The following is a 13940-nucleotide window of genomic DNA, read 5'->3' on the forward strand; positions in this document are numbered from 1 at the left end:
GAAAGCCACTACTTAGCAAAGTCCCACATGGTGCTGCAGCTCAAGCAGCAAGGGCCCAGGTAAAAGCAGAAATATCTGACACACAATGCACAGCTAACTCATTGTCTGTTTTACACCACCCCTCAAAAACTAACTGGAGCTAGAGCTGCTGGAAATTCAGGCTAGCTGCCAATGGAGGCTGGCTCTTACAGAGGTCTGCACAGAGATTCCAGCTAGCAGCTAATTACTTCTAAGGGAAGAGAAGAATTGGGTGTTCCAAACACTATTGCCCATTCCTCGCCACCAGCTCCTAACATTCAGTTCATCAGCTGGTTGTTCAAGGGACAAGTGACTCTGCTTTTACCCAGGCGTTCACAGTGCAATGCTCCGTGTGTGCTCAGTGAGGTAACCAGGAGCTGCTGAGCACATCCCATGTAATGAAACAGCAGGAACTAGGCAAAGAGAGCCCATCATAACTGTGACGTTCAGTTTATTGTCAGTTTACCATGCACCCTTCGGTAACATAAAAGCCCAGTTTCCCCGAGTACAAGCTATTCAGAAGACTGTTCCATTCCTGGCTTCTGAGATTGCAGGTTGATCCTGCAGCAGGACTAATGCCAGCAAGGCCAGTATCTTCTCTAGGCAGAGAGCCAAGGCAGAGCCCCGCAAAAACTACATGTAAAAAACAATCCTGGGCACACTAGGGTCATGTTATGACTCACTGACTCCCTCCAGTTCAGGCCCTCGCATAAATATAGCAGCAGATGCACCACAGCTACTGGGTCTACGAGTGTCACAGCACCGGGGGGGGGGGTAATTGGCTGTACCAGCAGCAGCCTCCTCTGTCCTAAGTCCCTAGTTTAGGCACAGTGAGGGGATATGGCATCAGGGGGCTATAAGCAAATACTAGGGAAGTGCATCAACTTTGGTGCTGCCCCCCTTATAACACACAACCAATGGGGGGTGGGGGACAACGACAAGAGAGCCTCCAGTCTGTCCAGGCTAAGGCACTAATGCCCATCCCAGTTAAAGAACACACAGAGTTGGCCAGAGTAAAACCAAAATTCAGGGTGTGGGTTTTTTTGTTTTTTTTAAATAAAGCCTGCAGGGGGTCCCCAGCTTTGGGAAAGGAGACGCTGCACGTCCCATCGTCTAAACCTAAACATTTTTTCAAAATAAACTATCCACTCTAGGAACTTAACCATCAGCTCCCACCATACAAACCCTGAGCAAAGCGTGGGCATTTGAATGTGTTTTCAGTGTAAGGCTTCTATTGGTAACATTTAAATAAAAAGACAAGGGGGGGGGTGAGAGGGAGGCTCAGAGATACTTGGGGGGAAAAGTAGGATTCACACCCAACTTGGAATCAGAGTCTGCAATTCTAAGCCCTTCTCAGCCAGCAGCAGGATGCACCACAGCCCAGCTGAGAGAGGCCACAGAGCTATGCAGCCTTGACACACACCAGACCTCTTAGCAAGGGCTGTTGAAGGACTTCATCGTCCCTTAGGCACCAGAGGAGCTCCACAGACAAATTCCCAGGGATCACCTCCCTAGAGATGTTCTCAAGACCACACTCATGGCACAGATGCCGTGGAGAACAAGCAGCAACATGAATGGAAAACTCCCATGTCTCCGTGAGCCTTCAATTCCACTGACTGCAGCCGGGAATGGAAATAGCTGGAGAACCGGCATCATGTTTCCGAGCTGGGCAGCGCTTGCCAGTCTGTCTCATTTTCACACCTGACTCGGGTTTTGAAAAACTCCTTGATGAGTCTCTGTGCTTCTTCTTTCACTGCAAAGAGAGGGGACATCCCCTTTGAGGAGACTCTGGCAGAGTCTACAGCCCCCCCTAGCCCAGGCCATTTAGCACCAGTATATCCCCAGCTGTCTACATGACACCACCCCACAGTCACATCCCCCAGGTGGCGACTCACCAGCCTTGCGGACAGGATTCTTCTCCTCAGTCAGTAAGTGGGAGAGGTGTCGGGCAAATCCCTTGAACAGTTCCTGCAGCGTAGAGAAATCAAAGCGCAGAGCGAAGATTACCCATGGCTGCAGTCACCCTCTCATCACACAATCTGTGTAGGTTTGCATGCCTCTACACAGCCTCTAGCCCCATCGGGCCAGAACAGAAACAATTGTTATTTGTATTACAGTGGTGCTTAATGTTCACAAGTGAGCTCGGAGTCCCGTTGTGCTAGGCACTGTACATATGTGGAGTAAGAGAGAGTCCCTGCCCTGAGCCACTCAGGGTAGAAACAGCCAAGGGCTGAATTTGCTTTCAGTTCCCAGCTCAGTGTGATCCCCGTAGCACCGTGGCAGTCAGGAACTGCAGTCACCACCCACCACTCCTCTCCAGAACAGGTCTCACTTCTTGGGTCACTAAGGCAGGTGGGGACACACCCTACCACCAAGTAGCAGCAAGACCCTGTGGTTAAATATGAACACCCAACAGCATCATGCACCCCTCACCCCATGTCCCAAATGGCCTTAGGAGACACAGCTCTGGTCTCCTCCTGATAGAGAAAGCTGTTGTCTGTGCCCTACCTTGGAAGCAAATTTACCACCCTTGTAGAAAGGGGTCAAGTATTTGACGACAATATCTGCTGTCTCTTTAAGGGACACGCCTTTGGTCGCTGGCTGGATGGTCTTGGTAGTTCCTTCTTTATCAACCTGTGACAAACTCGGATCAAAAGTCACCTTCTTCTTCACTGGGCCCATGCCTTTGCCCTCTGGTTGCGACAGGATGGAAGATGCTGCCGCCCGCAGCCTCTTCGTCACAGGGCTCTCCAGATCCTAGACCAGCGCGAAGAGGAGCAGCCGTTCACGCAGCAGTTTCAGACTCTTAGGCCCAAGCTGCCATGTGAGGCAGAAACATCCCCATGCTACCCAGCAAGCTGCTCCCATAGAGAATTCCGTGCAGGAAAACATTTAGCCAGCTCAGTCCCCTGGAGCCCGGCCCTGGGCTAGTCACGGGGAAGGTACTCGAGGCATTAATCTCAGCAGCCCCGCTGTTCCTGTCACACAGGAAAGGGGCCTTAGAAGAAATCCTGTGAGATTCACCTCCCCAGAAATTGCTGTGTCTAAGTGCTTGGAGGAAAGAGGGATGGGGAAATCTTCTTGAATACCCACTGGGAAAACCCCTTGGGGTGAACCTAGCTAGACTCTGCAGGAAACCAGGCCTTGGATAGATCCACAAGGGCAATTAGCTCTGCTTTTGAGTTAAACAGTTAGTGCCCCACTCAAATTCACCCCAAGCATGGGGATGGTGCTGCAGCCAAGAGAGCCAGGTCTCGGGGCGGTCACAGATGTCAAACCCTGGGCTGGGGCTGCAAGTCAGGGAGCTCTGCCCTTGCTACGTGACCACCCAGTACTGACTGGTCCATAGGGTCAGCTTTGGCTGCTGCCGTCAACTGATAAAGCATCACTTTGCTATCTGTAACGGAGGGGTCAGCACCGCACTTTCATTGGGCAATGGTAATTACCAGGTAGGTATCACTGTCTACATCTCTCAGAGGAGGAAGGTGACACAGAGGTGATGGGCCCGACTGCCAGATGTGCTGAGCACCCACAACTTCCACAGATTTCAGTCAGAGCTGTGGGTGCTCAGCACCTTCGAGAACCAGGCCACAAGTGCCTTGCCTGAGTCACGCTGGGCATTAGTGGCAGAGCCGGGCCTAGATCCCAGGCCTAGTGCAGGCTCCCACACAGACCATATTGCTGCTCTCTGCTGGGGTGGGGACTGGACTACACCTGGATAACTGATATTGCCAGGTGAGGTTTACACCAGGCATGGCATTTCCAGAGAGAAGCTGGGCACAAAGCTGAGCAGACCGAGGTGAGGAAAATGAAATTCAGGAAGGTCTCACCTCATCTGATTCTGGCCTCTTCCTGCCTTGACGTTCCCCTGTGCAGGTTGTTTCGATTTCTATACCAGCCTCATCACAGCTGAGGATGGAGGGAAAGAACAAGATAATTTCTTCTGGTTTGATTATTCAACAACAGGGACTTGCTATGAGATGAAGACTTCACCAGGCTGATATTTAGCGAGTGGCAGAGATTGCAGTAAAGCGTGAACGAGACGCCCTGCCCAGACCAGCTCAGTTATAACACCGATTAAATACTATCATGGCAGCTCTCCATCAATGCAGCACAAAGGGCTGCCTGTGTAATTAGCTAACGAGACACCACTGTGGGATGGACTGGGCAAAGCAGGAAAGAATGGGGCAGGACCTCAGGAGCTCTCACCTTGGTTTTGTCTGACCATCTAATCCTGCTTGTGTGGCTTCAGATCCAGGGTCGTGTTTCGACTCCAAGTCCTGACTTCTCTCAGTCAGTGCTTCCTTCATCTTCCTTGACTCATGGGCTTCCATCTGGGGTTGCCCGGCCATAGCGCCTCCTGAGACATCTTCATTTTCCTGAGGTTCCTCTTTCTCCTGACATTCTCTTTGAGAAAGAGACTGAGCTAGCTCACTCACAGGACAATCGTCTTCCTCTACTGTGACACATCCTGAGGTTTTAAGTCCAGCTTTGGTGAGAGAGAAGAATTTGGAAATGTTCTGGGATTCTTTTCTGGCTGTTTCTGCTAGCAGCTGTTGCTTCTTGGTGAGCTTTGCCTTCTTGGTAGGGCTATCCCACAGGGAGGCATCTGCATCTGGACTAGGTTGCTGTCCCTTCTTGTCATGGGCCTGCACTGCTTCCACAGCACTTTTGTGTACTACTTTGGCCACCCTGTCTTTGCTCTTGACAGCAGAGACTCCGGCCATTTCTGAATCACATTCGCGATCACCTTGCCCATTTGGACTATCTACTTCCCTCTCCACAGGCGTCGCATCACTCTCCTCCTTTGTCTTCAGCAGTTCGGCCGCAGTCTGGAACAAGCTGGAACTCTTTCGAAACCCAGCTCCTATCCGCTTGGGTTTAAACTACAAAGAGAAGGGAAGGAGACAGAGGGAGGGGATTAGAGGGTTACAAAGGCATTGCCAAGGAAGTTGTCTCCCTGTTTACACGCCCCCCCGGGACACATGAAATGGAGACTTGGTTCCTTCCATTACGTGCACATGGTTTGTCACAGGAGGGTTATTCAGAAGTCAATGGAGATGGCTTGTGAATTTATGGCTGGTGAAAGGTACTGTCTGTCAGAGTTCAAGGAGGCAGTGGGCAGAGCCACCAGCCTAACGGCCTGCACCCTCAATTGAAGGAGGGGCCACATGACCCAGAAAAGAAGTGATTCCCTGGAGCCAAACAATGATAAAACTGGAGGACAAAGGTGCAAAACAAGGGAACTGGATGGGCACACCGAGCAGAGAACACCGGACAATGCCCACTGCTCTGCAAAGGAGACCAAGACATCAGTGGATGCTGCCCGGAGGCAAGAAATGCCCAGGGAATGGAGGAAGACCCCTCCAGTCACAGAGAACCTCCCTGCTGTGCTTGGAATGGATGGCCATCTTGGCCAGAGCCAGGAGGAGGCTGATGAGATCTTGTGATATCATGGGGCCATGGATGGGATGGGTATATAGGAGATGGGGGACAAACACAGCCAGAACCTCAGCAGGAGGCTCTGGAGGAGCTGGGAGAGGGGCTGCACTGGGGCATACTGCAGGCAGCTGGGTGCCACGCTCTCCCTCTTGTGACACAAGAGAGAGGTATTGGGGTCATCCATGAACCACACCAGCCATGTGCCCTTGCTTACAGCAATGTGCAGGAGCTGCCAACGAATGGGAAAGAAGCCAGGTTCGCAGCCCTGGCCAGCTGAGCTCCCCACAGCACAGGAAGCAGCAGGACGTATTTCCCCTCCCAAAGTGCTTCACCCTGACCTGGAGGAATCACCCCCCTGGCTGAGGGATAGTTCAGTCCAGCCTTACACTCTCTGACTTCCTGCAGCCTCTCTGCTGAGGCTGCCAACAAAGGTGTAGGCAGTACCAAGAGTGGTTTTTGCAAAGTGAGCACTTGTTCGCTGTACTGAGCCCAGCAAACCCACTTCACAGAGCTATGAAAAGCCATCAGATGGTAACAGCTTTCATCCACCACCGCGCGAGGCTGGGCCTGGCAGCGGGAGAGGAGAGGGATTAGCGATGGGTAGCGAGCTACAGAGCTTAAGCCAGCCAGTCCAGTGTTGCTGAATGGAGTCTGCCAATGACTGCTAGGTCAAGTGTTGGATCTGCCAGCTGTGATGGTGCCATTCTGTAGCACGCTCCTTTCAGGGAGCAAACGCTGTCTAAAACCAGAAGCAGACACATCCGAGCAGCCATGACTGCACAGTAAGGGGGACAGGGGTGGAGGAAAGCTGAAGCCCCAGAATACGGGGACGGGCAGCATGCTTGGTTGAGCAATGACAAGTTAGATAGGAGGGGAGCCTCTTCGGCAAAATACAGTCTGAAAATAAATTACGTTTATGATAAGCAGGAGATCCAGCATGACAAGGGGGTCGAGCTATCCTCACCACAAGAGCACCATGTGCAGGAGGAGCAGGATGGGAGGGAAAACGTTCCACCACAAACACTCAGCCAAAACTAAGCAACAACCTTGCAAAGAACCATACCCCCAAACCCATCGGTCACCTTTTCCTCTTTGCCCAGCTTCACCTCAGGCACATTTTACAGCCTAGCCAAAACCTGCCTGGGCCGGTTTCTAGATCAAACGTTCAGCGTTTTCATACAGCCAGCTGGGCACGTCCTATTTTACACAGCCATAGTACTTCCAAGCAACAGGCTTTGCAATCCCCGTCATCGTTCCGTGCAGCAGCCACCTGTACTCACCGAATAGATTTGGGATGCAGGGAGAAAGCCATCTTCAGCTGCGGGTTCAGACTTCGTCCTGGGGCTGCCGCCACCGCCACCAGCTCCTGACCCAGATGCTGGATACAGCTCCCCTTCTTTCGAGGCTTTGTTGATCTCCGCTACCTTGGGTTGGAAGAGAAGAAGAACACTGCCCAATGGCGGAGTCTTTACGTCTCCCTCTTCCTCAGCATGCATCGCAATCCTCACTGGCAAAGAGCAGGTCTCCACCAAGGGCTGCTCCTGCCTTACGGCCATGAATTACCCCAGGATGGCTCGAGCCAACTGCCTTGCCCAACTCAGGATATTTCTACCATGTGATGATGGCGCAGCCACAGGGTGGTTGGGGCAACCCCCCGCCCTTTTTATTTTTAAGGCTAGGTTGCTCTCCAATGGCTGGAGACGTTTTTTTACAGCACTTCATGGATGTTCACTGAGATGGGAAGGGCCCCAGGTGGATTTCTGATCAACAGCTGGACTGCAGCCAACAGGGAGGGAGAATCTAGTGAGATAAACGCTCCTCCTGGAAGGGATGCCAGGAAGAAACAGCCTGAGGGAGGTAAGCAGGGCAGAGCAAGAGCTGTAACACACGGCGGGAACACGCCCCTTGAGTCTAACACATACCATGCTCAAGGGCTAAGGCAGTGGTGACACCAGGAACGGGAGGGAGCGGCTCCCTGCCCCTCCTCCCCCCCCCCCCCCCCAAGCACCCTACCTTCTTTAGCACATTTGCCTTGTACAAGTTGGACATTTTGCTGGTTCTGAAAGCCTCATACTCCATCTCCACGGCACAGGCGGGAGGGTCTGACCTGCAACACACACTGGGGTCAGTTCAGGCAGGACACTGCTCTCCACTTGAGAAAGGAGTGCTCATGTTGGTGAAGTGTCTCCCGCCAGGGTGAAGAATTCGCATCCTTGGGGTCAGGGTCTGGGTTGGGTGAGGGCTGGGATTTAAGCCTAAATGTGTAAAAACTGGAGGTGGTGGTCAAGGGGCCGTTTTAGTGCCTGGCCGGGGCATAGCAGATTTACCTCAAAGCACAACTCTCTCCTCTTGCACATCTGGAGATTCTCTGGTTTGTGTGGGTCTGCATGGACTTTGTGTAATACGCTCTCCCCCTCTGGTGGGGCAAAGGGGAACAGCAAGCCCTGGAATCACCATAAATGGAGCTCGTGGGACTAGAACCCAGGAGGCTCGGCACACTTTCAGGGGGGCTTGGTGATGCTCTGTGGAGCTGAACTCAGCTGCGGGGCCCAGCAAGGAGATATGAATGGGGATGGAGGGAAGAGCACTGCATGTCAGGCTTCTCGCAGAGCCCCAGAGGTGATTCACTGACAAGGGTGATCATTGCACACAATGATCTTGCAGAGCAAGGAGAGCCCTGCTATCAAGACCTCCTCTCTCTACCCCTTCCTGTGCCTTGTTTAATACCCATGTTCTGTTGGGGCTGCCTTCTGGTTGCTGCTCAGAGCTTCTACCAACATCTTCAAGCAGTGTTCTCGGGCCTAAAACCAAAGGAGAGAGAGAGGAGATCCTCTTGCAGGAATGACACTGCCTTTCTCCCCCACCCCCTGAATGGACAGGAAGGAGCAGGCAGCATCTCTGGCCTGTCTCAGATGAAAATTACTAGCAGGGGGGTGAATTCACGCAGGCCTTTCCTTACCTTGACCGTGAGTTTGGAGATTTTCCGGCTGGCGGCGTCTTTCAGGGGGCAGCCTGCATCTACCAGAGAAGTGATGTTTTAAAAAGAGATGCTCTCCACCATTCCTTGCCATACCACCCCACCACTCTTACCGGTCTTGATAAGTTCAAGAACAGGGGGAAGCTGAGGTTAGAGTTCACCGAGGTGAATATGTCTGTGTCACAAGCACAAGACTTGCTGCTCGTCAAAGAGCTCTGTCCCAGCGAGCCCCTTTCAGGGCCTTCAATTCTCAGAAAAAACAACCTCATTCGGGGGGAGATGGGGAATGGGGGGAGTTGAGCAGAGCAACATATTCTGTAGAGCAGTGGGTTTCAACCAGGGGTACGTGTACTCCTGGGGGTACTTAGCCATCTTCTAGGGGGTATATCAACTCCTCTATATATTTGCCTAGGTTTACAAGAGGCTCCATAAAAAGCACTAGTAAGTCAGTACAAACTAAAATTTCATAGACAATTATTTGTTTATACTGCTCTATAGACTATACACTGAAATGTAAGTACAATATTTATATTCCAACTGATTTATTTTATAGTTATATGGTAAAAATGAGAGTCAGCAATTTGTCAGTAACAGTGTGCTGTGACATTTGTGTGTCTCATTTTCTAAGTTTTTCAGTGAGGTGAAACTTGAGGGAACCCAAGACAAATCAGACTCTTTAGAGCGGTAGAATAATCTCGAAAGGCTGAGAGCCATTGCTGTAGGGCACCCCTTTGGCCTGTAGCAAGAATTCTGTGCTCAGGTTTGACACAGTGGCCAGAACTGGGATATTTAAACGTGGCACAAAATTAGAGAGGCTGAAAGCCCAGATCAAAAGGTGTCCCTCTGGGGCAGGCTGTATCAGAAAGATGCAATCTAAACTTGATCTGAACAACCTCAGATTTGGGCTTAGACCGACCTCTTCTAGCAAGGAGTTCCACAGCCAGGGACCCACTGCTCTGGTCCTGGTGCCCAACAGTTGGAGCGTGGGTTGATTCAGCGGTGTCCTCTTTGTGGAACATCCAGCCACAGGGGAGGACTAAGTTGCATTCTTTGTTATTCCCAGATATTGATGTTACGTAAGGCAACCAGGTTTTTCGCAGGAGTGGGTGGGTGAGATTCTGTGGCCTGCGTTGTGCAGGAGGTCAGACGAGATGATCATAATGGTCCCTTCTGACCTTAGTATCTATGAACCACAGTGTTCCCCTTCCCCATGGAACTCTGTCACTGATCGAGACCATCTGGTAAAACTATAAAGCAATGGAGAGATCTACCTGGAGGGACAAAGTCGTCTTTTTCTGGTTCTTTGCCCTGCAGGAAAAGAGAGAGAGAGAGAGGTCAAACATTTCCATCATGAGCAACATATATGAAGGACTACAGAGAACACGAGAGACTCTATACGCAGCTCCTACCACCTTTTCCAGGAAGGATGATGCCAAAATTATAAAGATGTGGGAAAGGCAGCAAAAAGGACAGAAGAGACTGGGGAGCAGGTAAGGGTTGAAACGCAAAGGCCAGAGGGGCTGATTGAGGCCAGTCAAATATTAGATATGTTAAAGCAGACAGGATCCCCTTGACTAGAGTAGGGCAGGGGCCAGCTCGTAAATAACATCAAGGAGATTTTCTTCACATAAATGGGAAACGGGAAGGGGGATCAAACCCATGTAGTATAGGCAACAGTTGGAACAATTTATAGAAACCAGATCAAGCAGCAGCAAGGCACAAGGATGGATGCAGCAACAGCTACCATTACGGAGCTGAGGACAATACAGACACAGTACTGCAACAGCGATGCTAGTAGGAAATGCAGTTTAATGGTCAGAGCAGAAGACTACATGGGGCGTCTACATGAACAATTTGTTTGCAGTAAGCTGGGATGTGCATCTACTCCGCACTAGCCTGAAAACGTCCCCAGGGACCCTGCTGCAATGCATTAGCAGTTCATTAATGTGCTCTGAGCTCATCCCATTTCAGAGAGGGCTAGATCAAAGCACATCAATGAACTGTTAATGCATGTCAGCAGGGTCCACACAGTTAGTTAGTCTGTGGCAGGCTAGTGTGGGGCAGATTCACACCCCAGCTTGTTGGGAACTAGCTGTTTGCGTAGACAAGCCCTAGGAGATAGGACTGCTAGATTCTATTTCCAGCACTGGCATTGCTCACTGAGACACCCTGGGCTAGTCACTTAACCTCTCCATGCCTTATTACACCATGCTGCAGATGGGCCAGAGTAATGCTTACCTGTCCTCACAGTGGTGGGGTGAGGCTATATTCATTCGTGTTAAAGCACTGAGATCTGGGGCTGAAAAGCTCCATAGGAAGATGACGTATTATCATTATGATGCTAGAGGTTCAGAGGGCTAAATATAGATAAGTCTACTGGTGAGTTTCCGAGTTCATTCCCCTGCTCCAGTAACAGTCATTAAATCCCCTGTGGGGAGATGGGTGGGGGCAGGACATGGAGGACAGGAGTTGAGGGAGGGAAGGGGGAAGAATGAGGGACAGATGGTGTCATTTCTCTGCACTGTTGTTTTTTATCTTGGCAGCCTTTCTTTATCTGTCTGTGCTGGGGTTTATCCGGCACGGCAGAGACACAGGCTGCTGTACTTTCCACTTCTTCCTGGAGCAGAAATGCAGGCTTCAAGTTTATCAGACACTTATCACCTAGCTGGATGCAAAGTTACTATTCACTCAATTATCTGAACCCCGTGGACTGATCAGAGACCCTGAGCTTTTGGGGTTTTAAAATTACAGGCCTTGAGAGAAGTTTGAAGAGGGCCCAGCATAATTATTTTCCAAAAAAGGTTCCATCTATTATATGTAACAAGCTAGTTCCCTTTATGCCAGTCTCCATTTACAAGAATCCCATCACTCCCCAAGATCCTTCACCTTTTTCCATGCAATAAGTTGTAGAGGGACAGGAGCCATCAACAATCTTCATAGCACATCCTCCCTCTACTCTGCCCCTTACCAATGGAGAGATCTCCATCTGCAAATCGGTCGGAGGGCCAGCTGGAGATGCATCCACCATCCAGCCCTCTGCACCCCCAGCCTCTGGAGGAATCCTTAGAGGACTCAGATTGCGCTAAGTTTTCTGCAGAGGTCACTTTGCACTGTGGAATGTTAATGGAAACATTTCCAGGAAGCAGGAGGAATAGTCAGGTGGCTCCTGAATCTGAGCAGATGGCTCTGACTTTTGGTGGAGCTCCAAGGAAGATCAGAGGGACTGAGGTGGGAGGTGGAAAACACCCCCCAGACAGAATGGCTTCAGGACAAATTAGTTCAGGAAACTGTGGAGAGTCTTCCTCCTCAGAGCACCCCATTCCACAGAAAAACTGGCATGAGAGAATCTGGTCCAGAGTTTGGAGACAAGGCCTGTATATCTGAATTTAGTAAAACTAGAGAGGCCTATGCTAGCTCTCAGATTTACAGACTTCTGGTTCTCATTTGCCAACATGTCCATTCGATAAAGCCTTTCTGGGTGATCATTACACCATTGATCGTCCTGCTGCTAGTCACAGGAAGCTGCTATGTCTGCAGTAGAGGCAGGTACACTGCACAGAGGCCAGAAGCCCTCGGATCTCTTAGAGAAGGGATGTCAACTCACTTTACGCAGATTCATCTGCTTTTTGTAGAAGTTGTACCACTCCCGTTTCCGATTTTCCTCACTGGCTTCATCCCCACTCCCACGGTTTTCTTCGTCATACCTGGATTAGAAGGCAGGAGAGTTAGGAGAGGAATACAAATTCTTGCAGAGGGAGCAATAGCTGGTCTAAAGGCCTTAGAAAACCTGAATCACATCAGGAAGGTGTTTTCTAATTGACTTTTAGGAACACACCTTAGAGCTCAGTTCTGCCACCCTTAATCAAGTTGAGCAGTACTTCCTCAACTAAGAGTCCACTAAAATCAACAGAGTGAGTAAGGTTGGCACAGCTGGGTCCTCAGTGACCACTACAGCTTTGAACAGAAGGTACAGCCAAGCAGCACAAAATCAGTGAAGTAGGTAGCAAGCAGTGCCCTATGTTAAAGCAGGTTTCAGAGTAGCAGCCGTGTTAGTCTGTATTTGCAAAAAGAAAAGGAGTACTTGTGGCACCGTAGAGACTAACAAATTTAGTAGTTGAAGTGAGCTGTAGCTCACAAAAGCTTATGCTCAGATAAATTTGTTAGTCTCTAAGGTGCCACAAGTCCGCCTGTTCTTTTTATGTTAAAGCAATAGCCTTTGTCTTTGGAGTCCTGGGTTCCAATACAGTAACTCCTCACTTAATGTCGTTTCATTGTTACCTTGCTGATCAATTAGAGAACATGCTCGTTTAAAGTTGCTCCCTTATAATGTTGTTTGGCAGCCACCTGCTTTATCCACTGCTTGCAGGAAGAGCAGCCTGTTGGAGTGAGCTGGGGGGGACTTGGAACCAGGGTGGACCGGCAGCCCCCCTACCAGCTCCCCGCTCCCCTAAGTTCCCTGTGCAGCAGCCGCCCAGCAGGCTACCATTTGCTGGGTAGTCCAGCTGTCCCACCCCCACTGCCGTGTGCTGCTCCTGCCCTCGAGCTGCTCCCGGGAGCCTCCTGCTTGCTCTGCGGGGGGGATGGGGGGAGAAGGGGGCAGAGGTGTGCTAATGTCAGGGTGTCCCCCTCCCCCCACTCCTGTACCTCATCTCCACAGAGCACAGGGGGACATGACAGGGCTCAGGATGGAGGGAGCTTGCTATCAGCAGCTGCTGTCTCAACTTGCTGATCTACTTAAAAAGGCAATGTACTTAGAATGGGGTCAGCATACTTAAAGGGGCAATGCGCATCTCTCTCACACACAGGGTGTGTCTCTGTCTCTCTCTGCCATGCTGTCTCCCCTCCCTCCATTCATGCTGCCTTGTAGGGTGTGACGCTACATTAACAACAATGTGTTAACCCTTGAGGGCTCAGCCAAGTGCTAGTTCATTATTTAGCAGTAAGGCATTCCCTGGGAAATATCCCACCCTGTGACTTCACCACCTCAACCAAGCTTCACAATCATCGTTGCTGTGTATTGTTTAAAACTTATACTGCGTGTGTGTGTGTGTGTCTCTCTCTCTCTCTGTATATATATAGATAGATATAAAAATATAGTCTTTTGTCTGGCAAAAAAATTTTCCCTGGAACCTACCCCACCCCAATTTACATTAATTCTTATGGGGAAATTGGATTAGCGTAACATTGTTTTGTTTAAAGTAGCATTTTTCAGGAACTTAACTACAACATTAAGCGAGGAGTTACCGTACAGCTCAGGGTCACTAGTAATTTGGCCTCATCCCACTGCCAGTGTCATCTGATGAATGAAGCTACCAATCTGTGTCAACCTGTAGAAGCAGAAGGCTAGAACGGCAGTCAGTGCTGCAGATCATGACAGAGCTGTATAGGTAGAAGTGTGCAGAGAAGCTTGCACCGTGTCTGACCACATGATGGCTGTAGCCCAGCAATGCTAACAGCCTTTTGCTTTCAAACACAAAATCCCCATGCAAAATAGGAGTTACAG

General features: G+C 50.4%; 2 protein-coding genes across 11 annotated transcripts in view; one reads left to right on the forward strand and one right to left on the reverse strand.

Annotated features, from left to right (window-relative positions):
• Positions 1 to 452: 452 nt before the first annotated feature.
• Positions 453 to 13940, reverse strand: part of RECQL5 (RecQ like helicase 5) — a 59238-nt gene continuing 45750 nt past the window's right edge. For 7 of the 9 annotated variants that reach the window (XM_073310456.1, XM_073310455.1, XM_073310459.1 and 4 more), the window contains 11 exons: positions 12042 to 12141; positions 9709 to 9745; positions 8420 to 8478; positions 8188 to 8261; positions 7474 to 7567; positions 6741 to 6884; positions 4228 to 4904; positions 3849 to 3927; positions 2527 to 2775; positions 1914 to 1986; positions 453 to 1771 (listed from right to left, as the gene is read on the reverse strand). In XM_073310456.1, coding sequence (XP_073166557.1) covers positions 1671 to 1771; positions 1914 to 1986; positions 2527 to 2775; positions 3849 to 3927; positions 4228 to 4904; positions 6741 to 6884; positions 7474 to 7567; positions 8188 to 8261; positions 8420 to 8478; positions 9709 to 9745; positions 12042 to 12141 — 1687 coding nt within the window. In that variant the 3' untranslated portion in view covers positions 453 to 1670. Of the gene's footprint in view, positions 1772 to 1913; positions 1987 to 2526; positions 2776 to 3848; positions 3928 to 4227; positions 4905 to 6740; positions 6885 to 7473; positions 7568 to 8187; positions 8262 to 8419; positions 8479 to 9708; positions 9746 to 12041; positions 12142 to 13940 lie in introns of those variants that run through there. The other 2 variants (XM_073310458.1, XR_012154767.1) reach the window with 2 other exon arrangements.
• The window catches only part of SMIM5 (small integral membrane protein 5), a 28027-nt gene continuing 23840 nt past the window's right edge, over positions 9754 to 13940 (forward strand). For both annotated transcript variants that reach the window (XM_073310468.1, XM_073310469.1), the window contains exon 1: positions 9754 to 9927. In XM_073310468.1, coding sequence (XP_073166569.1) covers positions 9788 to 9927 — 140 coding nt within the window. In that variant the 5' untranslated portion in view covers positions 9754 to 9787. The remainder of the gene's footprint in view (positions 9928 to 13940) is intronic.

This window comes from Lepidochelys kempii, chromosome 14 (assembly GCF_965140265.1).
Source record: "Lepidochelys kempii isolate rLepKem1 chromosome 14, rLepKem1.hap2, whole genome shotgun sequence".
NCBI classification, from domain to species: Eukaryota; Metazoa; Chordata; order Testudines; family Cheloniidae; genus Lepidochelys; species Lepidochelys kempii.